Below are 25,443 nucleotides of genomic sequence, written 5' to 3'. Positions count from 1 at the left end.
CGTCTGCCAAGTGAATGGGTCATCGGGTTGGTACACGTGTTAAATGTAACTATTCTGTCTCCTGTAAAAACAGGTTTATTCCAGATGTTGCCACACCATAAGCCTGGATCAAGGATCCACAGATGCTTTCTATTTTCTATTTTACAACAGTCCATAAAATGTCTGCAGCTGTTTAATGCTGTGTGATTGGAGTACAAAGTAGGCCTGGTGCAATTGCTTTCAGATCTCTGTAACTTTATTTTTGTTATACACTGTATCTAGAGTCCAATTATTAATGGAAGCAAAAAATCCAAACACTGAATTGCAGCAGTCAAAGAGAGAGATTTATAATGAACACAATGTACAGGCAAAGGCATGCGAGTTAAACAGGAGATCCTAACCTCCAGACATAGGATTACAGCAGCAAAAAAAAAGGGCCTGTTTCAAGCAATGAATGGAATTATTAGCAGAAAGGGATCACTGGTAGAGTTGATGGCAGTAGGAACCTGGATTAGTTCGTTTTGCAGAAGGGAACCAAACCAAACACAAAAAAGATAACTTTCCAAATCAAAAATAGAATAATTTTGTTGAAAGAATGCTCGAGGACTGCTACGGTATATCTAACTGATGAAATGGGAGTGGGGGGGGGGGGGACGAGAGAGAGGGAAAGATTCTTAGCTGGATAAAAGCAATGTGCACTGAGACGTACAAGATGCGATTGCATCTTTTACATACGATCAACATGGCTCCTTTCCTGTGGGAGTAAGAGATGATGGGGAGCAATGAGGGGGGATGAAAGGAAGGGACATTTAACAGTGTTGACAGCGAAGGTGGGGGTGCAGAAAACTGCAAGCCAAGCCATGAAGGTATAGACTGTGGAGACGGCAGTCTCGATCAGACCACAGCGCGGGTCTAGATTTTTTTTAAGCTCATAAGTTTTTTTTTCAAAAAACAGTATTCTGTCCACATGAATGTTTAAAGTTGCACTCTGTAAATGTACTAACATGTCTTTTGAAGATATTTCAATGCCTTACACAAAACTAATGCATCCAATGGCCCCGACAAGTTACATTCACTCAACAGCGGTAGCTATAGTAACGGACCCATGCCAATAAAACAAACTCCTTTTTTTTAAGTTGCTCGGCACAATATTTACTTTCATGCTTGACAAATGTGGATGGCTATGTTTACCTTAGACATTATTCCTACGCATTTGGCTGTCGGCGTTACATAACCTCACAGTTGACCTCATCTTAAAATGGAAAAATGCGCAACAGTAAAACATAAAATGCAAATATTGAAACACATTGATAACATCTGCTACGATTTTCTTGGTTTCTCGTCGCTTTGTTCCTTCTGGCGCCAATAAAGGTCCATGAATTTGGTAATCTCATCACAGTGCCGATGAAAATTCAGCCGGCGATCACTGCGGTCTGAAGAAATCTACGGGAGGAATTAATATTGTAATTGAAGTGTATGAGATCCAACGACAACAACTTGCATTTAGAAAGTGTTGTTCACGCCGGGTAGTGTCCCGCAGCACGTATGTTCCATTACTCTACACGCCTCAACACTCCTCCAATTTCTAGATCTGCAACAATAACAAATTTTGCACAGTTCCTTTCATGTCGGGAGGACGTCCCAAGCTGCTGGCTGGACAGCCAGGGATTTGGACCCGAGCTGGGGGTTGGGATCTGGAGGGGTGGTGGACAAGGAGGGTAGGGGTAGGAGAGTGGCCGAATGCATGGTCGAAGAGGGGGGTCTTGAGAAGTGCTTTAAAGGACACAATGGCGGGAGCAAAGTGAAGGGACTGTGAGATGGAGTTCTAAAGGGTGGGGGCAGAGAGGCTGAAAGCCCGACCACCGATAGTGGTATGGGCTAGAGTCTGGGTACCACAGGTTGATATGCCTTTAGCAGGCCACAGAGGCAGGAAGGAGCCAGGCCTTGGAGCGCTTTGAAAGAGAAGCATTTGTCTCTCCAGCTGTGCACTGCCTTGTTGCATGGTTGCACTGGCATAATTCCAGGGTTTGAGCTGCAGATCGGTTGGCTTGGTCTTGTTCTCTGTTGAAAAAAACGGACTACTTAGGGGAGCGCAATAGAGAGTTTAATTGGATGAAGTGCCAGTGGTAATGCAGCAAAAGAGTGCTTCTTATGGAGCCTCTGCTCCCAAAACTTCACCTGTGAAGTCTTCAATTTGCTTACCTGTTGCTCTTTTGTGGTCTCAATCTCCCCCCACGCCCCCAACCAGGGTCTATTTTGAGACTCAAAAGCTCCTTACCGAAGGAATATTTTTATATATTTTGCCAATTATACAATACAAAATTACATTTGTATAGCACCTTTCATGCTGGGAGGACGTCCCATTATCTTAAATTATATCTTTGAATTATCTTAAAACTGTGTCCTGTGGTTACATACAGAACATTAATAATATTAATAATATTCCTAAATATTGCATCTCAAACTGCCCTTACCAGTGGAGTTGACATCCAACCAATCTCCTGGCTTTCTGTTTGTGGGTAAGTATATTTCTTCCTTGGCTCCAAAAGCTTCTGCCCAATCAACTTGATGAATTGTTCTAATCAAAATCAGAAACCAGTCTCATTTATTTATGACAAAATATTGGGTGTAACACAGTAAGACCCTCTTGAAATTAGGGATGTTATTCCCAAAATAAATATAAGGATACATACTGTCTTCTTTCCCATCTAGGTCACTGAATCTTGAATTTGGTTTTCCTGCCAAGGAATGAACTGTAGGAATAGAATACAATAGAATCATAGAATATTACAGCACAGAAAGAGGCCATTCAGCCCATCATGCCTGCACCAGCTCTTTGGAAGAGCTACCCAATCAATCCCTCCCACTCCCCCGCACTTTCCTTATATCCTTGCAATTTTTTTCCTCTTCCAAGAAGATAAATATAGGACCTATTTTTGACAAGTATTCTGTACAAATAAAAAGAAAGTATACAATAATATAACACAGTTTATAGTTTCTCACGTCTAGAGAATGTCTCAAAGCACTTCACGCTGCTGGCCTGACAGGCTATGGAAGGATACAGGGAAATCGGACATTTGTGATCAGAGTAGATAGCCACAGTGGAGAAACTAGCATAAGCAAAGATTCCATCAGCCGAATGACCTCCTTCACTGAATCTTAAATAATACAATCCCACTCGCTCCCAAAACAAATTATTCCAAATTATTCAAATTAAAGCACCAAGCATGAAAATCAAATTGCATGTCCCTTTAAGAGAATTTCAGATTGGAACCAGTGTGACTTTCTCCTGTCTGTAACAATGGCTCCACTTGTTACTGTCATTTTACTCTATATCCCCTGTCATCACTGTGAGCTGCACAGGAGTAAACTACGTTGAGTGAGATGCCTTTCCCCAAACATTCTACTCTCTCTTATCCATTTGACCTGTTAACCTGAAAGGTTAAGTTTCTTTCGAACAAGTTGACTAAAATATCAACATGATCTAGGTTCAGGCTTTCACACTGTGTTGGAGACAATTCCACCCCATCACCGGCCATTCCTACCAGTGAAGCCTCCTTTCGACTATTTCAAGTCTCATACATTCTGTGTCTCATCTCTGGGAAAGGTGACATCTCAACACCGTCGATCACAATAAGGTAATGGATGGCAAATCAGCTCACAGGCACAGAAATTGAAGCCTTAGGGGATCGTATAGGAAGTGGACTGGTGTCACGTAGCTCAGTGGTGAGCACACCCGCCTCGCAAGAGAGAGGACCAGGGTTTGCTTCCTTGGTGGGGTGAAATGTTAGACAAGTTTCCTTACTCCACACACTCTGTTTACCCAGCGGTACATAGGAACCCGGTTGACAGTCGATCGTTTTCCGGGGGTAATAATCCCGCCAAAAGAAAAAAAAAGTGGTCCCTCAACCCACGACTGTTTGTGGGGACGTTGCTGTGCGCAATCGGCCGCCCCGTTTCGCCCACAAAATGCAGGCAATTCACTTTACGGCACATCCTGCGAAGCGCTTTGAGACGTCGCAATGGTGTGTGATGAGGCGCTATATCAAATGCAAGACATTATTATTACAAACTCAGGAAGATAGGGATGGGGATGGGGGGTGGGGGAGGGGGGGGGGGGAGAGGAGGGGGGGAGAGAGGAGGGGGGGGAGGGGGAGGAGGGGGGGAGAGGGGGAGGAGAGGGGGAGAGGAGGAGGAGGAGGGGGGGGGAGAGGAGGGGGAGAAAGGAGGGGGGGGGGAGAGGAGGGGGAGAGGGGAGAGAGGAGGGGGGTGGGGAGAGGGGGGAGAGGAGGGGGGGAGGAGGGAGTTCAGGTTTACACCTTAACATCACACCATCCCAGGCTTCTAAGAGCCCGGTGTCTCGCACTCGCCCCGCGGGTCGCTGCCGCCTTACACTTGGTGTGAGGGTTGATGTTGAAGCTCGTGTAGAGCTTCTGAGTGCGAAGCTCCTTTTTGATGGCTTCAACCCTGATGGCGTTCTGATGGACCATATCTACGGGTTCCTTCTCCACCGGAGGTTTGCCCGTCATCTCGATTCCCCCCTGTTTGTTTGGGGGTGTGGGTGGGGTGGGGTGGGGTGGGGTGAGGTGGGTGATGTGGTTGGAGGGGAGAAAGTCGGGATGGCCTCTCTCTCGCCCTTTACCGGGAGAGTATCCACTGGAGAGATTGTTACTCGGTTACCAGGCAACCAACACGACGCGTGGACCCAAACACATGTAACTGATCTGTGGTGTGTGTGTTGTGTGTTGTATGTGTGTTGTGTGGGTTCAGCCTCTGTAACACTGAGCATCGCCCCTCCACCGGACCCCCCCCCCCCCCCCCCCCCCCCCCCCCCCTTTTCTGTGCATCCCGAAGGGTCGATTCCCCCTTTTCTTTTCTTTTCTTTTCTTTTTTTTCACGTGGCAGGAAAAAAAACACACACGCCGAGAAAAAAACACGCAGCTTTTTTTGTGTGTGTCGTCGGTCGTCCCCAAAAAAAGAAATAAAGATCGAATCACCCCCCCCAAAAAAATCCCAAATCTTGAATAAAGGTAATCTTCCGAAGAGGTTTTTGGACGCGCGCGGAAAAACGGGCGGAGGTTTTCTGCCACTACGGGGCCGTGGATTTCGCAGCTTCGACGCGTCCAACTTTTCTTTTTTTTTTTTTGCCTCTCGCGGGACATTCAGGGGATTCCAGTGGTGCGTTTGTATTGAGCGGAAAACTCACTCGCGCTCCCACTTTTCCGTGTGACATTGAGCACAAAGAGATGCAGTGGGTTAAGGTGTTATTATAATAATAATAGTAATAATATAATAATAATAATAATAATAATCCTTGCATTTGATATAGCGCTTTTCACGTCGGGAGGACGTCCCAAAGCGCTTCACAGAACACACTGTAAAGTGAATTGACTGTATATTTGTGGGCGAACCCGGGGGCCAATTGCGCACAGCAATGTCCCACAAAGCGTCGTGGATTGAAAATGACCAATTTATTATTGTTTTTGGTTTTGGAGGGATTATTATTAGGCTCTGTGTGGAGTAAGGAAACTTGCCCAAGGTTTCGCCCTCTGCCTGGAATTGAACTCAGGTCATTGCATTGCATTCATCGCACGCTGATTTGATAGTAATAAGTAATCTTTGCATTTGATATAGCGCCTTATCACGTCTCACAGCGCTTTGCAAGGTATACTGTAAAGTGTCGTGACTATACATTGTGGGCAAAAGGCGGCAGCCAATTAATTGCACAGTCATGGATTGAGTGACCAAATTATTATTATTATTATTATTATTTCAATATGTCACAAAAAGCAATTCTGCATTACAAACGAGAGGCATTTCTTTTGCCACCCGCCCCCACCAACCTCTCCTGTTCTTCACTTGTGTTTATAGCACTTGCGTTGCATGTGGTGTGACCTCGTATTGCTGAAAACTATCTTGTTTCGCACAAGTCTTACTATTTAACTTTTTATAGAGTTCAAATGAGGTGCATGACTTTTAAAAACAATAACTATAATCCTTGATATGATATAGCGCCTTATCCCATCTTCAAGACGTCTCAGAGACGTTACCCTGTGTGAAGGGCGCTATGTAAGAAATGCAAGTTGTTATTGTCTCAAAGTGCCTCACATAATATACCGTAAAGTGGAGTAACTGTGCATTTTGTGAGGAAATGAATTTGGATAAGGGCGACCAGGGCATTGGGAGAAAATAGTACCATGGAATCTTGGCAAGCCTTGGTTTAACGTCTCATCTGCAGTAGGGTGCTGGAGTTTCAGTCAGGACTCAGAAACTCTCAACATGGGGCTTAAACACAGACCCTTCTGATTTACAGCCAAAAACACCAGTCAAAAAGACTTTGCCGCAAAGGTGCAGGTTGGCTCAGGCGTGGGAAACAGGACTGGGCACAAATTGGGGTGGTGTCAATCTGGCTCAGTCAGTAGCACCCAGTCTCTCGCCTCCGGGGCAGAAGGTTGCGGGTTTAAGCCCCATGTTGATACTGGGAAGAGCTCTGGGAGAGAGAGAGAGAGAGAGAGAGAGTGACCACAAGTGACACGCTATAGTGTCAGTCAAGTGTCAAACGGAAGGAGAGAGATTAACAGCAAAGGATTTGGAGGTCACACACAGTGATACTCAAATGCAGGGATCACACAACGTGCCAACAAGTGAGCTGGTGGTAGTTGTGGAGAGCAGCGCGTGTCAAACAAGTCAATGAGTGAAAATTTCCAGGCCGGGATGGAGAGAGGGCTGCGTCTGGGAATTGTGTGTGTGTTGGGGGTGGGGTGTGGGGGGGGGGAGGGACGTTACTGTGTGTCACTGTTCAAAACACACACAATAGGGGACGGTGAGGTATCTTTAACGTAAATTTTACTATTTCAAACGTGATAAAGGTGCCACTGTTACAGCTTTACCGTTCAAACCCATTAGAAGTCACCTCTGAGTCCCGAAGCTGCGAGTTCAAGTCTGTCTTCCTGGCTCTTCATTCCTCATTTCCCACTCCTCCCTCACTCGTATTCCTGATTTTGCTTGCCTACAAAAAACACAGTCACTACACTTCACAGAGAATCCTGTGAAACGTTTTGAGATGTCCTCCCGACGTGAGAAACGCGATATATATCAAATTAACGGATTATTATTACATTATTATTCATTTTCCATTCCTCGCTCTTTGTTCCTACGTTCATCTCATGGCTGTTTGTGTGGACGTTGACTGCTGTCACAGTCACTTCACAGTAAATGCTGTGATGCTCCTTGAGGCAGTCTCCTGACGTGAAGGGCACTGCATCAAATGCGAGGATTATTATTATTACTCATCCTTCACTCTTCATTTTTCAACTCATCCCTCACTCTTCAGCCTTTATTTCCAACCCTGATTCCACACTCTTCACCTACTTATCCCTCACCCCATTTCCCATCCTAAATCTTCAGCCCTCAATTCCCATCCTCACACCATTAATCTTCATCCACTTCCCTTCCTCACCCATCACTCCTCAACCCTCACTCTTCAGTTCCTAACCGTGTCCCTCAATCTTCACTCTCCAACTCCTCATCCCTCACTCTTCACTCCATTTCCAATCCTCAACCTTTAACCTTCACTCCTGGTCCTTGATTTTCTAACCTCACTGCCTCGCTCTTCAATTCCTCACTCTTCAGTTCTCAACCTCATCCCTCAATCTTTATTCCATTTCCCATCCTCACTCCCTCATTCTTCATCTATTTTTCATCCTCATTCTTCAATCTTCACTTTTCAATTCCTCACTTTTCCTTTCCCAACCGCATCACTTGCTCTTCAACTCCTCATCGCCCAATTTTCACTCCATTTCCGATTTTCATCCTGAATCTTCACCCCTCATCCTTCACTTCCCATCCTCATTCCCTCATTTTTCATCCAACTTCCCTTCCTCATCCCTCAATCTTCACTCCTCATCCTTCATTTACCAACCTCATCCCTTGCTCTTCAACTCCTCATCTCTCGCTCTTCAACGCATCCTTTAAGTCCCATCCTCACTTCTTCAATCATCACCATCTCATCTTTCACTCCATCTTCCCATCTTCCTCCTCATCTTCCCCCTTCAATTTCGTTTCACCCCTCACTCTTTATCTCCCACCCCCTCGCTGTTTATCTCCCATCCCCTCACTTTTCATCTCCCACTCCTTCACTGCTTAACTCCTCATCCCTGGCTCTTCAACTTCTTGTCCTTGATATTCCATCCTCACTGGTCTCAACGTTCACTCCATCTCCCTATTCTCATCATCATCTTCCCCCTTCAATCTTCACTCCTCACTCATTCACTCACTCTTCAACTCCTCTTCACTCCAGCCTCCCATCCTCCTCCTCCTCATCCCTTCAATCTTCACTTCACAACTCACTCTTCATCTCCCATCCCTATCTCACTCACTCACTCACTCACTCACTCACTCACTCACTCACTCACTCACTCACTCACTCACTCACTCACTCACTCACTCACTCACTCACTCACTCACTCACTCACTCACTCACTCACTCCTCACTCACTCACTCACTCACTCAACTCACTCACTCACTCCACTCACTCACTCACTCACTCACTCACTCACTCACTCACTCACTCACTCACTCACTCACTCACTCACTCACATACTCACTCACTCACTCCCTCACTCACTCACTCACTCACTCACTCACTCACTCACTCACTCAAACTCCTCTTCACTCCAGCCCGCTCGCACCACCTGCACAACCAGCTCATTCCTTCAATCTTCATCATCTCAACTTTCACTCCACCTAACCATCCTCCTCCTCATCGTCCCATTTCAAGCTTCACCCCCTTTCTTCAACTCTCACCCTCATGTGGGCGGGGCTGTGTAGTGTGGGCGGGGCTGTGCGGGGAAGGCGGGGCTGTGCGAGAGGCGGGGCTGTGTGAGGAGGGCGGGGCTGTGTGAGGGCGGGGCTGTTGGGGCGGGGCTGTGTGTGGAGGGCGGGGCTGTGCGGGGGCGGGGCTGTGTGAGGAGGGCGGGGCTGTATGTGGAGGGCGGGGCTATGCGGGGGCGGGGCTGTGTGAGGAGGGCGGGGCTATGTGAGGAGGGCGGGGCTGTGTGAGGAGGGCGGGGCTGTGTGGGGGCGGGGCTGTGTGTGGAGGGCGGGGCTGTGTGAGGAGGGCGGGGCTGTGCGGGGGCGGGGCTGTGCGGGGGCGGGGCTGTGTGAGGAGGAGGCGGGGCTGTGTGCGGAGGGCGGGGCTGTGAGGAGGGCGGGGCTGTGTGTGGAGGGCGGGGCTGTGCGGGGGCGGGGCTGTGCGGGGGCGGGGCTGTGCGGGGGCGGGGCTGTGCGGGGGCGGGGCTGTGTGGGGGCGGGCTGTGTGAGGAGGGCGGGGCTGTGTGTGGAGGGCGGGGGGGGGGGGGGCGGGGCTATGCGGGGCGGGGCTGTGTGAGGAGGCGGGGCTGTGTGGGGGCGGGGCTGTGTGCGGAGGAGGCGGGGCTGTGTGCGGAGGAGGCGGGGCTGTGCGGGGGCGGGGCTGTGTGGGAGGGGGGGCTGTGCGGCGGGGCTGTGCGGGGGCGGGCTGTGTGGGGAGGGCGGGGCTGTGTGTGGAGGGCGGGGCTGTGCGGGGGCGGGGCTGTGTGAGGAGGGCGGGGTTGTGCGGGGGCGGGGCTGTGTGTGGAGGGCGGGGCTGTGTGAGGAGGGCGGGGCTGTGCGGGGGCGGGGCTGTCAGGCGGTGCCGGCGCGCCCCGGAAGGGGAGGGGCGGTGGGGCCGGGGTCAGGTTAGCAGTTCCGGGTGTGATTGGCTGCGAGGCGGCCCGACTGGCGCTCTCTCTCTCTCTCTCTCTCGGCCCCGGGAAACATGTGAGCGGTTGGAGCGGCCCAGCGGCGGCGGCAGTAAGTGAGTGTGTGCGGCGGTTGCGCTCCGACTCCCGGCCTCGCTGGCAACTCCAGCCCCAGGCTCCGGGCCTAGTACACCCCACATCCCCCCCTCCCCCGCCCCCAGCCTCGGCCTCTCCGAGCGCCAAGTTTCCGACTCCAGTCAGGGCAGCCCCGGGCCTGAGAGCAGCCAAATCCCCCCCCGCCCCCCGCAAACCAACACAACTTTATCCAACTCCAGCCTTATCTCTCTTTCCCCCCACATACTCCCGCCCCTCCCCCCACACTCCCCCACACACACCCCCACACCACCCCCACACTCCCCCCCCCCCACACACCCCACCACACACTCCCACCACACACCCCACCCCCACCACACACTCCCACCACACACCCACCACACCCACACACTCCCCCCACACACCCCATCACACACTCCCCCCACACCCCCCCACACACTTCCCCCACACACCCACACACACACACTCCCCCCTACACACACACTCCTTCCCATACATATACACACACACACCCCAACACACACACTCTCCCCCCCCACACACACTCACCCCACACATATATACCCCCCCCACACACAAACCCCCCACACACACACATACTCCAGCCCCTCCCCCCCACACCCCACACATACTCCCCCCCACACACACCCCTCAACACACATCCCCCCCCACCTCCACCCACACTCTCCCCCACACACCCTCCCCACAACACACCCCCACTCCACACACACTCCCGCCCCCCCCCACACTTCCCCCTACACACACACTCCTCCCCACACATATGCACACACCCCCCCACCACACACACTCCCCCCCCACCCCCCCACATATATACACACACCCCCCCACACACACTCTCTCTCCCCCCCATACACAAACACCCCCACACCCCCCCTCCACACACACTCCCGCCCCTCCCCACACATATACACACACACCCCCCCAACACACACACATTCTCCCCCCACACATACACACACACACCCCCACACTCTCCCCCCCACGCACACACATTCTCCCCCCAAAAAATATACACACCCCCTCCTCCACACACACTCCCCCCCACACCCCCCCCCCACACACACTCTCTCCCCCCTACACACACTCTCCCCCCTACACACTCTCCCCCCACACACACTCTCTCCCCCCAACACACACTCTCTCCCCCCCCACACACTCTCTCCCCCCACACACACACTATCTCCCCCCAACACACACTCTCCCCCCCCCACACACATTCTTCCCCCCCCACACACACCTCCACATCATACATTCCCACACCCCCACCCACGCGCGCCCAAGCGCCCACCCAACAACGCGAGTGCTCTCCCCCCCATCACGCCACGCCCTCCCCCCCACCACATCCTGCCTGTCCCACTCTCCCCCCACGTCCTCCCCCCACAAATCCCTGCGCCTGTCCCCCACGACCCACTGCCCTCAATGCCCACGGCCTCACCCCCCCCCCCTCCCCATGGCCTCAGCTTGGCCATTTAGGAGTGAAATCAGCCGGCAGTTTTTCACCAAAGGTTAGCGGAAATCTGGAACCCTCTCCCCCAAAAGACTGTGGATGTGCTGCATCCGTTCACATCTTCAAGACTGAGGTGAATAGATGTTTGTTAGGTCAGGCTATCAGCCATGATCTTTTCGAATGGTGGAACAGGCATGACAGGCTGAATAGCCTCCTCCTGTTCCTATATAGGTTGATGGCTATCCCAACAGTTAAGTCACTTTTCTGTGACATTTCTCTGCACCCTGGTTAAAACCCATTTGTTTTTTAAAACCATAAAATATTCAGCACAGAAGGAGGTCATTTGTCTGTGGCCTCTTCTCTTTGATTTGCTAAGTTTTACCTTTTTTTTAAAATTAATCCCGCTCTCTCCTCATCCCTCAGTGTTTTTCCTGACCAGCTGCTTATCCTGACAGTTGTTTATAAAGTTCTCTTTTGAATAATTCTGTTGGTCCAGCCTTGATCACTTTGTGGGAGTAAATTCCAAAGCTTGACAAACCCTCTTGAGTGAAGAAGTTCCCTTCCCTAACCTCTCCCTTGATTCTATTGCTAACCAACCTGTCTTGCCAGCCCTGCCCTGTTGTCAACTATTCCTGAACTGAAAGGAAGTAGCTTTCCCTGTTTACTTTCTCGCAACATTCAGATTGTCAAAACTTCAGAAAGCTCTAACACCGGGAAAATCTTTCAGTTTCTTAAACAATCCGTGGCCCGATGAGTGAATGTGCTTAAAACTCTGAACGTAGCGTCTTAACCAGTGAGTGCAACGTTGCGATGGGAAAACTCCTGGTACCTAGTTAACAAGTGTTCGTGTGGGGCTTTTTTTGGGGTTCCAGATGTACGCGATGGTTTAGATTGCTGTGCCTGTGTGAGCATGGAATGAACACTGGGAGTTGTAGTCTGTTTATTCCACCATTTTGATTGCTTTCTGATGGTAGAAGTTGCCCGGGCTGTAAAGATACCTTTACTGTACAGATGTATAAAGAGAAAACTGCATGATTGTGTTTAAGGAGTTTACTTGGGCAGTTACGTTCAGTGTAACTTTCAGCGGTTTGCGACCTCATAAAACTTCACCAACCTGACCGCTCTGAAGGCACTGACGGACTCCACTATTGCCGGTCAGGCCTTCAGCCCAATCCGCAGCTTGGTTGCATACCCCTCATTGTACAGCGCCTTGGGACATCCTCTTGATGTGAAAGACTCAATATAAATGCGATTTATTGTTGGCATTAATGATAGTCCGTGCATTTGATACAGCGCCTTTTCACGTTGTTGAGACGTCTCAAAGTGCTTCACAGGTTATACTGTAAAGTGTAGTCACTGTATTTTGATCATAATGGGGGAGTCAGTCCAAAGTGGGTTTGTGCCTATGATTCCCTGTAGGGTTAGTGTTGACTGTGATGTTGATCGGGAGGGGTTTTGCAGGTTGTTGCCTCTTTGGGAACGAAAAGAAAACATTTACTGTGAGTTGCAGTGCATTGACTGCTCTCAAGCTCCTCCTCGCTTCCAGTTAATAAGCGGAATTGCCGACGAGTGCGAGGCAGGTTGTTTGTTGAGACGGCAGACGTTACATTGGGGTGCAGTGACTCGGAAAACAGGAAGAAAGCTTATGGTGCAGGAAGCAGGTTGTGGCATTCAGAGATCACAAGCTTCTGTGAACTCCACGAGATATATCCACATGTAACCAGTGCTGAAAGCATGAGCTGGTGCTCCAGTCTACGTAGCTGCACTGATGCCACCATGTGCAGAGTTCACCTTCTTGGCTGCAATTTTGTGGGAAATAGTACCAACAACAAATTACATTTGTATAGCTTCTATCACGTCAGGAGGACGTCCCAAGGCCCTGGACAGTCAGGGATCCGCACCTGAGCTGGTGGTTGGGATCAGAAGGGGAGGGTAGGGGTAGGAGTCTGACCGAAGACACAGTCGAAATGGAGGGTCTTGAAGGAGGCAAGGGAGGGGGCCGAGGGCGAGGCGGAGGGACTGTGGGATGGAGTTCCAGAGGGTGGGGGGGGAGAGGCTAAAGGCCACCCGCCAATGATGGGGCGGACAAAGCGGGGTGGCGTGGAGCAGGCCAGAGCTCGCTGAGGGAGGGAGCAGACAGGTTGGTAGGGGGTTACGAGCTCACAGTGGTAGGAAGGAGCAAGGCCGTGGAGGGCTTTGAATTTCACCCTCTTGGCTGCAGTTTTGTGGAGAAGAGAAAGCCAGCTATCAGCTTGGTCTTGTTGGTAGCACTCTTGCCTCCGAGGCAGAAGGTTGCCACATCATGACCTGAGCTCAAAAGTCCGTGCAACCTGCCTCCTGGGGTGGGGAGCATTATCGGAGGTGCCGTCCTTCGGTTAAGATATTAAACCAAGGTCCCGTCTGTGCCCGTTCAGGGTGGACGTTAAAGATCGTGCAGCACCATCCAAAAAACAAGGGAGTTTCTGTCTCTCTCTCTCTCCCCCGGTGTCCTGGGACAATCGCGACAATCCCCCAGATACAAATGGTCACTCATTTCATGGTTGTTTGTGGGATATTGCTGTTTGCAAATTGGCTCCTGTGTTTGCCATAAATTACGTACTCTCTACTCCCACAAAGTGATCAAGGCTGGATCAATAGAATTGATAATTCTGTGACATACTTTGAGATTCTTTACGGCACTGATGGTAACAATACTAATCCCTGCATTTGATAACATCACCTAACGTCAAAACATGTTGAGGCGAGCAAATTTAAACCCTGTAAGGTCCCAGACATAGCAAAGGGAATGACTAATGACCTCTGAAAGATTGCAGGCCAGGACTCTGGAGAGAAAGTCTTCTCTTCTCAAGTTGTGTCATGTATTATGTGTCGTGTATTTAACTTTCACCCGAACAGGCTGACGGGATGTTGATTTAACACCTCGACCCAAAGGGTTTCCTGGAGCGAAGGGATAGAAAGTCCTGTGGCTGTAACTGTGAACTCATCTTGCAATGAGATCAGCAGAAGAATTAGAGTGTGTGGTAGAGCATGACTTAGGCTGTGTTTATTTCCAGACCCAAAGAGTGAAAGCAGATTCAGTGTTTCAGTTCAAACTCACATATCCAGACTTAACAAAGTATTGCAATTTCATTTTGCATATACAACTATACAGTCAATTCACTTTACAGTTTATTCTGTGAAGCACTTTGAGACGTCTCAAAGACGTGATAAAGCTCTATATTGAATGCAAGGATTATTATTTGTATTATATTCATATTCAAATTACAATAAATAATAATCCTTGCATTTGATATAGCACCTTATCACGTCATTGAGACGTTTCAAGGTACTTCAGGATTTTACCGTGCAAAGTAGTGACTGTATTTTGTAGGCAAACAATATTTGGGCACTGTGTTTGTTTGGGTGTGGGGATGATATTTTCTAAATGCTTAGGATCAGAATTTTACAGCACAGGAGAAGAACCATACAAATATAATAATGATAATAATAATCATCCTTAGATTTAATATAGTACCTTTCACATTGAGTGGGTATCTGAATTTACTGTAAAGTGTAGGAACTGTCTACGGCTGTGGGAAAATACAGCAGCCAGTTTTACGCACAGCAACGTCCGACAAACAGCCTAATGAATGACCGGTTTCATCTGTGGGGATTGACCCTTTCTCTTTCCGAACAGTGGCATGGGACTCAGTATTTGCTTTCAAAAGATATCCTGCTTGATCCACTGTTGCGGGTAGGACAGTCCAGATTCTAGTAACCTGCGCGTGTGTTTTAAAAAAAAATCCTAACCTCTTGCATTGTATATTTTTTGGTAGTTTTGTGGGGTTTGGCGTTTTGTTTGAACGTTGGCTGTTCCTGACCCATGACTTTATTGATTTGATTGTAAAGTCATGTCAGGTTTACAAATGAAAGTGTATTTTTTTTAAACAAAATATTTATGTTCGCGCTCCCCCCTTTCCTGGCTTTTGCCGAACTGGTTTGTATTCCCTTGAGTTTAGACGGTTGAAGAGTGATCTAATTTAAGTTTTTAAAATAAAAAAGGGATTTGATAGGATAGGTACAGATAAACTATTTCCTCTGGTGGGGGAATCCAGAACAAGTAGTGGCATAATCTTAACATTAGAGCTAGGCCATTTAGGAGTGAAACCAGGAGGCAGTTTTTCACACATGGGTAGTGGGAATCTGGAACCCTCTCCCCCAAAAGGCTGTGGATGCTGGATCCATTCATATTTTCAAGACTGATAGATATTTGTTAGGTCAGGTTATCAAGGGATATGGGGCAAGGGCAAATAATTAGAATACAGATCAGCCATGATCTTATAGCATGGCGGAACTGGCTCGAGGGGCTGAATGGCCTCCTCTTGTTCCTTTAACTGCTAAATGTGCAGAGTAAGAGCAACATCTGAAAGCCTGCAATCCGGCCCCCCCCCTCCATGGTTGTCACATTTTACAGATCTATTTAGGCCGACAATGAGTCACATGAAGCAGAGATTGTCATTGCTGAGTTATCCCAGGCTGGTTGGCTCGCCTGTCCGGGGTTAAATCCCATCTCACAGCTCGGGTGCCCATTACATTACATACCCTCGATGTGCACAGACTGATTGCTGTACTATATGTACACTTGAGCTCTTCAGTGTTTAGATTCCCCGGACTGCATTTCAGTGGCATATGGTTGCACCAAGTTTATTAATAAGCATTTGGTAGCAGTTAAAGTTGTGGGTTCCTGCTCACACTTGTTTTGTCCTCTTTGTACTAAAGTACCCACAAGCGTCATCAAAGGGCTTACTGGGGTTCTGACTGTAGGTCACACACCAACAACAAGAGACGTGGAGTACGAGGTCATAGGAAAATGTAGAGGCCATTCAGCCCCTCAAGCCTATTCCGCCATTCTACAAGATCATGGCTGATCTGTACCTCAACTCCAATTACCCACCTTTGCTCCATATCCCTTGATACCCTGACCTAACAAACATCTAACTACCTCAGTCTTGGAAATTTCAATGGATCCAGCATCCACAGCTTGAAAAAACCCTGATTTCACACCTAAATGGCCCAGCTCTAATTTTAAGATTATGAACATAAGAATTTGCTGGCGAAAGAAGACCAAGGTCCATCTAGTTTGCCTTCCACCATCCTGGCAGTTGCTTGATGTGTTGTGTCCCAAACTGTATACTGTGTCGCAATTATTCCCCCACTCTCCTAAGATCTTTACAGAATCTTCAACATGTTTAGAGTGGAAAGGATGCCTTTTAGCCCATTGGTCAGAGCTCTGAGCAATTCATTTGTTTCCTCTTGTGACTGTGCCTTCCACCTCCACACTTCTTGCTCTCCCACCCTTCTTGATTCCTACCCGAGCTGGGGTGCAAACCCTTGACTGTCCAGTGCCTTGGAATGTCTTCCCGACGTGAATGGCGCAGTATACACACAATTTGTTGTTGTCTCCTTACAGCTCCAGGGAGAGAAGCTGACCTCAGCATAGATAGACATAGATTGGTCCAATGATCCATATCTGAAGTTGTGGGAAATGTTCTATGAACCTTACTACCTGCTGTTTCCCTCCCCGCCCCCCCCTCCCCACACCCTGATAATCGAGCTATATTAAATGCAAGGATTATTATTGTTCTTATTATCAATCTAATTCTGCCCAGCGTAAAGGGCATATTCTTTGAAAGCTCGCATTTAGTCACGCATGCTAGGATGACATCCAACTCTACCTCTCTGCCTCCACCGTTGACTCTAGGACCACTGCTGTCCAGACAGAATATCTGTCAGTCATCAAGTTCTGGATGAGATTTAACTTTCTTCTGTTGAATGTCAACAAGACCGAGGCTCTCCTGCTTGGTTCCTGTTCCTGTCAGCGCCTCCTCACCTCAGGCGCTGACAGTATCACCATCCATGGTTGCACACTCCACCTTGCTAAGCCAACCCGGAACCTTGGGGTCTTGTTTGACCCTCAACTATCCTTTCTACCCCACATCTGTGACGTGGAGTCCTGTAGCTCAGTGGTTAGAGCACTCGCTTTGCAAGTGAGAGACCTGAGTTCAATTCCAGGCAGAGGGCGAAACCTTGGGCAAGTTTCCTTACTCCACACAGAGCCTAATAATAATCCCTCCAAAACCAAAAACAATCATAAAAAATTGGTCATTTTCAATCTACGACTGTTTGCGGGACATTGCTGTGCGCAATTGGCTGCCGCGTTCGCCCACAAATATACAGTCAATTCACTTTACAGTGTGTTCTGTGAAGCGCTTTGGGACGTCCTCCCGACGTGAAAAGCGCTATATCAAATGCAAGGATTATTATTATTATTATTATGACCCGCTCTGCCTTCCCCCACCTCCACAACATCGCCCGGCTCCGCCACTGTCTCACACCGCAGGCCACTGAAACCCTCATACATGCTTTCATTACATCGAGGCTCGACTATGCAAACTCCTCACTTGTCGGCCTCCCCAACTCCTCCCTCCACAGGCTGCAGATCATCCAGAACTCTGCAGCCCATGTCTCTCCTGCACCAGGCTCCATGATCCTGTCAACCCCATCCTCACCCGACTCCAGTGCCTTCCCATCACACAGAGGATACCGTTAAAGATCTTGGTCCTCACCTTCAAAGCCCTCCATGGTCTTGCTGCCCCCTCCCTCTGCGACCTCCTAACCCCCTATCATCCTGCCCCCTCCTTCCACTCAGCGGGCTCTGGTTTGCTTCACATCCCCACCTTGCTCGCCCCACTGTTGGCAGGTGGGCCTTCTGGCACTCTGCCCCCACCCTCTGGAACTCCATCCCGTAATCCCTCTGCCTCGCCCCCTTCCCTTGCCTCATTCAGGACCAATCTCAAGACCCTCCTCTTCGACCGTGCCTTCGATCAACCCCCCTGCCCTCCAGCCTCCCCAATCCGGACCCCCAGCTCGGGTTCGAAACTCTGATTATCCAGCGCCTTGGGACGTGCTCCCAACGTGAAAGGTGCTATACAAATGTAATTTTGTTGTTGTTGTTGTAGACAGATGCAAACACCTAAGCAGAGGTAGTGTGCTCTTGTGTGAGACTGCATCTTAAGATGGTAGGCGGGAGGGTTAAGATCCAGTTGAGAAAGTCACAGATGAAGGATCCTCTCTTTAATGATTGCAACACAGCTTTTTAGTCACAGCCAATATGTGAAAGCGTTACAATGGTGGCTTTGTGCACTTGGAAGGAAAACTGCCCCATGGCTGCGTGGAATGTAGAGCGTGCATTGTAATGTGCCATCTGATCTAATCTGTAGTCTTAAGGCAATGCAGCCTGGATCACCAAATACTATCTTAAATTGGTCTCGCTTGCAACACACAAGGACTAGTGATTCTTATACAACCTGCATAGCTCCATTGAATGCTTATGCTGAGGGGAGGAGAGGGAAGAAAAATACGTAAACACAAAAACGTGTAAAAAGTGCCCCTTAAGAGGACAGTTTGAGCTCCTCTTGCATGGTTGGTTGGTGATTATTGTTGGGTGTAACAGGCTCATTTCTCCATCCTATTTTCTGCCACTTGCAGTAAAGATTGCAGCTAGAGTCATCCCCGCTCTGCCTTAATAATAATAATAATCCTTGCATTTGATGTAGTGCCTTATCACGTCTTTGAGACGTCTCAAAGCGCTTCAACACAGAATGTACTGTAAATTGAATTGACTGTATTTTATGGGTGAAATGCAGCCTCGGGTTTCACTTCCTGTTGCCTTGAGAATGACCCTATGCCACACGTAGGCCAGTTGCCAATTCCTGTTTTTTGTCAAATGTCGTAAGCTGTTTCTTGTGTACGACAGTGGGTGGACGGGCAGGAAACGTGACCTTTTGGTTCTACCAACGATAGGCCTTTCTGTTGCTTTCCAAGAGCTGTTTGTCACATCACAGCAAAAGGTTACAGACGGGTACAAAGGTTCATTTCATTACTCGTCCAGTGGTTATTAATTTACAGCCAATTGAGGTTGCTTGCTTGCCTTTTCACCAGAAGCTGCATGAGAAGACAGTAACCCACTTATGGTGTCCTATAGCTGAATGGTTAGAGCACTCGTCTCACAAGCGAGAGGACCTGGGTTCGATTCCTGGGCAGGGCGAAACGTTGGGCAACTTTCCTTACTCCACACGCCTCTGTTCACCTAGCAGTAAGTAGGAACCTAGTTGTTATTTGATTGACGGATTGCTCTTCTGAGGGTAATAATCCCTTCAAAAAAAATTGAAAAATATATTTATTTGGTTACTCAATTCACAACTGTTTGTGGGACACTGTGGTGCGCAATTGGCTGCCGTGTTTCACCCACAAAACACAGAGTCAGTTCACTTTACAGTATATCCCTGCTGCTGGGATCTCGCTTCTCAGGCCATCTGGTGACTCTGTTGGCCTCTCGGTGTTGTGACAACTTGATCGCTTGATGTCTGACTTGAGATTGTCGTCAATCAGTGCAGCTACTCTGTTCAAAACAGCTTCGAAACCGTGTCCCTGAGCAAGGAGCTGTTTTGCATACCGCAGTGCTTTTTGTCCTGGGAGAGTGTACGTACAGTCATAGCTGAAATTACACTGAGCTTAATGTGGAAGAGTTGCCTGTTAGACGACTTTCAACTGGCCTGAGATTGCCTGGTGCTATTTCACCCAGTCTGCGAGCTGCTGAACCAAAGCATTTTCCTCCTGCCTGATATATATTCTATTCAGGGGACACCTTTCACAATACAACTTCTGTCCTTCCCTTGCCACCCCCGCCAGTTACTGTGCTTTGGCAGCAGTTTACTTCCCAGAAATGGGGAATGTCTTTTTTTCCAGTCGAATATTTTTGATAACACTGCTGTGCGCAATTGGCTGTCGCATTTCGCCCACAAAATACATAGTCAATGGACTTTACAATGTATCCTGTGAAGTGCTTTGAGACGTCTCAACAACGCGATAAGGGACTATATCAAATGCAAGGAGTATTATATATATCTATGTGTGTGTATTTTTGGCATGCAATGCCAAACATTCAAAACCGTTTTCACCTTTCACTATAATTAATTATAGGACTGCGGTTCCCTGTGCTACTGACTCGAGTCCTTAAAGGTTTTCCAAAGAGTCTTGGCTGTTCACGCCCTGGGTTGGTATGATTTTAAGGCAAATTATTTGTAATAATATTAATAATAATCCTTGTATTTGATTATTATTGAAAGATCATTTGATATAGAGCCTCATCACATCTTCGAGACGTCTCAAAGCGTTTCACACAATATACTGTAAAGTGAATTGACTGTATATTTTGTGGGCGAAACGTGGCTGGGGGAGGTGGGGCAGTCATTTAATTCTTCTCTTTGTGTAGCCAAGCTTTGTGATTGCACCTTGATATTCTGGTTGACTAGTTCAGGTGCATTGCCTTCCCAAAGCTCCCGTTCCTCAGCCACGCTGAATGCATGTGTAATGCCACAGTGATCTCTCTCTCTATCCCCAGCAGCTCTCAGTAATAAAATCCGCGACCTTTTGAAGGACAGATCCTTTGGCAGCCTTTCTTTTCCCCTTAATGGCTTTCGGTGCAGCGTTTCCCATATCGAGCAGAATATAGCACGGATAATTACACGGTTGGGAAATAGTAATTGTGACACAATAAGAATTGGGAATATCTGTTGTACCTGTTCGTGTGTTCAGGTGTCACTTATACAGTGTGTTTCCCCCCTCCCCCTACATCCCCCATGAATGCAAAGTATCTGGCCAAAAGAAACCTGGGTACGTAGGAACAGGAGGAGGCCATTCAGCCACTCGAGTCTGTTCCGCCGTTCTGTTGGATCATGGCTGATCTGTTCCTCAAGTCCAATTACCCGCCCTTGCCCCATACCCCTTGATGCCCTGACCTAACAAATATCTGTCCACCTCAGTCTTGAACATTTTAAAGCATCCACAGTCTAGAGCACGTACGCAGAGTTGCATACAATCTACAGCACCAAAACAGACCATTTGGCCCAACTTGTCCATGCCAGTATTTGCCCACCCTCCTACTCCCACCATCCCTGCACTCCAGCCCTCCTGACCCCAAGCCCCAGTTCGGATGCAAATCCTAGTCGCGACAGGAGAGTGACGAAAATGTAAATTATTGTTGTCTTGTGTCCCGGCAGTTTTTGCACACTCACGGTCGGAACGATGGACAGCAGTGGCTACATCCAGTTCGAGGTGGCCGAGTACAGTAACTGTGTGCTGAGCCAGCTGAACGAGCTGCGGCTCCAGGGCAAACTGTGCGACATCATCGTTCACATCCAGGGACAGCCGTTCCGGGCGCACAAAGCCGTGCTGGCCGCCAGCTCCCCCTACTTCCGGGACCACTCTGCGCTCAGCACCATGAGCGGCCTGTCCATCTCTGTCATCAAGAACCCGGACGTCTTCGAGCAGCTGTTGGCCTTCTGTTACACCGGGCGCCTCTCGCTGCACCTCAAGGACGTGGTGAGCTTCCTGACGGCGGCCAGCTTCCTGCAGATGCAGTGCATCATCGACAAGTGCACGCAGATCCTCGAGAGCATCCACTCCAAGTTCAGCATCGTCAGCATCGACTCAGTGGTGGTGGGGGGAGGGGGGGCCGACGAGAGCCCCCCCTCGGGAACCCGCAATGGTGTCCGCGAGGGAGCCGGGCGTTTCCTCAACCCGGTGGACATCTCCCCCCCGTATTACAGCCAAGCGCGGCAGCCGGTCGCGGGCGAGCCTCGGAGCGTCGAGACTCCGTCCGGACGGACCTTCCCGAGTCGGAGTTTGGGGGAGGAGAGGCACTCGGACCCGGGCAGCGGGGGGAGCGTGTCGGAGCACGAGATCCCGATCGAGGGCGACCAGGAGCAGGGGGAGCTGATGGCCGGGAATGCCCACCCCATGGCTGGGCAGATCACGGAGGTCAAGGTCAAGATGGAGAAGGCGGAGAGACCCAGCTGCTCAGACAGCTCGTCAGTGGGCGACGACGGCTACCACACCGAGATGGTGGACGCCGACCACATGGTTGACCGGGTAGTGGCGGTGAACGTGGGCACGTACGGGCCGGTGCTGCAGCAGGCGTTCTCTCTATCCCAGTCCACCTCGCAGGCCACCGGCTACCTCTCCCCCAGCACTGTCACCGGCTCCAGCCCCTCCCGCTCCATGCTCAGCGGCTTCCGGGGCCGGGGCAGGCTGAAGCGGCAGATGCAGAGCGAGCGGGGAGGTGGGGGGAGCGCGGTGGGCCTGGGGCAGGGCGGGGGGCAATGTCAGGGCCAGGCCGGTGACGGCGAGGGCGGGCTAAGCCGGCAGAGCTACGAGGGCAGTGGCCGGGAGCACGACGCCAGGGAACATTGGTTTCCGTACAACCAGAGGCTGATCTGCATCTACTGCGGCAAGTCCTTCAACCAGAAAGGCAGCCTGGACCGGCACATGCGGCTGCACATGGGAATCACCCCCTTCGTGTGCCGCTTCTGCGGAAAGAAGTACACCCGCAAGGACCAGCTCGAGTACCACATCCGCGGCCACACGGACGATAAGCCGTACCGGTGCGAGCTTTGCGGCAAGTGTTTCCCTTTCCAGGGCACGCTGAACCAGCACCTGCGCAAAAACCACCCGGGGGTCACTGAGCTCAAAGGCCGGCCCGAGTCTCCGGACAGGATAGAGACCCAAATGGAACAGAAGGAAGTCAGCAACGAGGAGCCCTCACCTTCCGAGGAGCCCGCCATTGCAGAGGCACCGATTCCCGAATCTTTACCGCTCTCCCACTTGTCCGAATGAGTCGCCTTGTTAGGTTGGGGTGGGTGGGGGGGAGTTGGGGGAGGAGAGGAGGCACAGCAAAATAGCAGAAGCACACGAGAATGAGAAGTAATGCTACCATATACACAATAGGATTTGGGTGATACTTTAGCTTATTACAGTCCGGTTGGCATTTCACCCTTTATACAGCCTCTGTTTCTGGTTATACAGTAATTCCGATCAAATTCTATGTTCTTTTTTTTTTCTCCTCTCTTTCATCTATCGATTCTTTCTCGCTATCCCTCCCTCTCTCCCTCCCTCCCTCCCAGAATTGTTTGGGAAGGCTTTTGGGGGAAACCAGTTTGAGGGCAGCGGGTTAAGGCGCTTGGTTACGAACACGGTTTTGCCAGGGGTGACCTTAACTGACGGGACACCTGGCTTCCCCACAACAGCACCGCGCAGCCCTGCCTGGCTCACTGCTCACCAGATTGTTTCAAGCTTCAAGGTTAAAGGGAGCTAGACTTGGGGGATCCCGAGCCCTGGAAGTCTGGCTTTAAAACCTTGTGTTCCACTGTTGGTGAGGGAACATTAATTTCCCCCTCGGAGTCCGTGGAGCGGAACCATCCTAAACGATGTAATTGTACAACACAGAGGGAGACCACCCTACCTATGTTGTCTGCGAGAGCTCTCTGTGTAAGAAGAGTCCATTTTGTCCCACGCCCCTGCCCTTTCTCCCCAGTCTGACCCGCTGCCCTGTCCACTGTAACCAGACTTCCTAAATATTGGCTGCAGCCGGGGAAACACTTTCCACGTGTGTGACGTATACGACGTGTGTGGAAAGTCTGACCTGGTACTAACTGGAACTTGAGCACGGCTGCTTCTGCTGTGAGTGTCTAGGTGTCAGACTGTGACCTGACTGACTCTCGCTGGTTTCCCCCTCTCTCCAGACTAGCCCCTGAAAACCCCTGGTGTGTTTTTCTTTTATCTGACGCCCTTCCCCATTTAATCTTCTTTGCCTCCTGCTGTGTAGAATTGGTTTGAATGCTTCAGTTTAGCATTTGCGAGAGCAGAGGCGAGTTTTATCAAAATCTACCTGTAAAAAAAAAACTAAAAAAATGATTATTGCTCACTAATACATGAGAGCTATATATAAAGGCATAAAAGCGTTATAGCAAATAGCAATTCTGTGTTCAAAATATTTTTGTACTGTGATAACATTTCAGGGGGTTTTTTTAAAAAAGAAAATGAAAGTTTTTTTTATATATAATCAAATTTTACCATCATTTTAGGTGAGTGTCATTTTGAAATTTAAAAAGCAACATCGTGCACTTATTTTGTTTCAGTCAGCCTTTCCTGACACCGTTTCCAATTTGCGATCCCACATGGTAGGGGTGGCAGAGTTGCGGGGGGCAAAGGATGGCATCCTCTTTTTTGGTAACTGTTATATTAAAAAAAAAGTCAAGAGTATATGGAGTCCTGTAGCTTAGCGGTTAGAGCACTTGCCTCGCAACTGAGAGGACCTGGGTTCGATTCCAAGGCAGGGTGAAACGTTGGGCACGTTTCTTTACTCCGCACGCCTCTGTTTACCTAGCAGTAAATAGGAACCCAGTTGTTAGTCGATTGGCGGATCGCTTTTCCGGGAGTAATCCTTTGAAAAATAAAGAATAATTTGGTCACTCAATCCACGATTGTTTGTGGGGACGCTGCTGTGTACAATTAGCTGCCGCTTTTTGCCCACAAAATATACAGTCAATTCACTTTACAGTATATTGTGTGAAGCACTTTGAGATGTTTCAAAGATGTGTTAAGGCACTATATCAAATACAAGGATTATTATTAACTCTGCTGCTAATGACTCATCCCAGAAGGAACAAAACTTTAACCTTGTAAAGCCTACGAGCCGGGAATAGGAAGGGTTCCAGCTTCAACTCCAGCTTTTGCTAGAAACTTAAACAACCTCTTCATTTGTTTTTGTTCTCTAATTTATTCATCCCCCCGATTCCTTTATTCCATTAATTTGTATTTGGTCATTCACCTCTGGGCTGTTTGCGGGACGTGAATCGGCTGCTGACTTCACCCACAGAATGCACAGTCACTACACATTACAGTAAATTATGCCCAGCGCTGTGAGACGTCTTCCTGACGTGAAATGAGCTATATTCCAATGCAAGGATTATTGTTGTTATTAATAACCTGAGAGTTTTCCAGCCCTCTCTTTCCCGCTTTGTTCATGTCATGTCCTCTGCTGCTAATTTCTCTTTTCCCAGTGACTTGACTTCTTACCTTGCTAGACACACACACACACCCTTGCCTCGTGGTGCAATCGCCCTCCCTTGATTGCTGTGTTGCACCCTCAACCTCCTCAGATCTCTCAACAAGTCTAACCAACAGCTACTGCCTAATAGCTCCCACATACTCCATTCTTGAATGACACACATGTGACATTCTGGTCCTCTCCCTCTCAACCTCTGTGGTTAAAGCTGCTTCCA

General features: G+C 49.3%; 2 protein-coding genes across 3 annotated transcripts; one reads left to right on the top strand and one right to left on the bottom strand.

Annotated features, from left to right (window-relative positions):
• Positions 1 to 301: 301 nt before the first annotated feature.
• Positions 302 to 4,516, bottom strand: fam183a (family with sequence similarity 183 member A). Its single transcript, XM_007911423.2, has 4 exons — positions 4,373 to 4,516; positions 2,673 to 2,732; positions 2,454 to 2,557; positions 302 to 1,422 (listed from the first exon to the last, which is right to left on the bottom strand). The coding sequence occupies exons 1-4, from the start codon at positions 4,506 to 4,508 to the stop codon at positions 1,300 to 1,302; spliced, it is 423 nt and encodes a 140-aa protein (XP_007909614.1). The 5' UTR covers positions 4,509 to 4,516; the 3' UTR covers positions 302 to 1,299.
• Positions 4,517 to 9,688: 5,172 nt separating this feature from the next.
• On the top strand, positions 9,689 to 24,440 carry zbtb34 (zinc finger and BTB domain containing 34). 2 transcript variants are annotated; one of them, XM_007911421.2, is made up of 2 exons: positions 9,689 to 9,815; positions 21,382 to 24,440. In XM_007911421.2, exon 2 carries the CDS (start codon positions 21,407 to 21,409, stop codon positions 22,994 to 22,996), a length of 1,590 nt encoding a protein of 529 aa, XP_007909612.1. In that variant the 5' UTR covers positions 9,689 to 9,815; positions 21,382 to 21,406; the 3' UTR covers positions 22,997 to 24,440. The 2 variants fall into 2 exon arrangements, with proteins under 2 accessions (XP_007909612.1, XP_007909613.1); XM_007911422.2 differs by having other exon boundaries at positions 9,749 to 9,811.
• The last annotated feature ends 1,003 nt before the right edge of the window (positions 24,441 to 25,443 follow it).

Source organism: Callorhinchus milii, unplaced genomic scaffold (assembly GCF_018977255.1).
Source record: "Callorhinchus milii isolate IMCB2004 unplaced genomic scaffold, IMCB_Cmil_1.0 Scaffold8, whole genome shotgun sequence".
NCBI lineage: Eukaryota > Metazoa > Chordata > Chondrichthyes > Chimaeriformes > Callorhinchidae > Callorhinchus > Callorhinchus milii.
The sequence above is the reverse complement of the archived record's forward strand: the minus strand, read 5'-3'. Positions and strand labels throughout refer to the sequence as shown.

Bases quoted from the DNA above. Each gene is read 5' to 3' on its own strand.
- zbtb34 (XM_007911421.2), top strand. From the start codon at position 21,407: ATGGACAGCAGTGGCTACATCCAGTTCGAGGTGGCCGAGTACAGTAAC.
- fam183a (XM_007911423.2), bottom strand. From the start codon at position 4,508: ATGACGGGCAAACCTCCGGTGGAGAAGGAACCCGTAGATATGGTCCAT. The intron at 2,558-2,672 runs GTATGTATCCTT...GATTTTGATTAG, and splicing joins CCTAGATGGGAAAGAAGACA to AACAATTCATCAAGTTGATT. The intron at 1,423-2,453 runs GTAAGGGCAGTT...TTCCTCCCGTAG, and splicing joins GTTGGATGTCAACTCCACTG to ATTTCTTCAGACCGCAGTGA.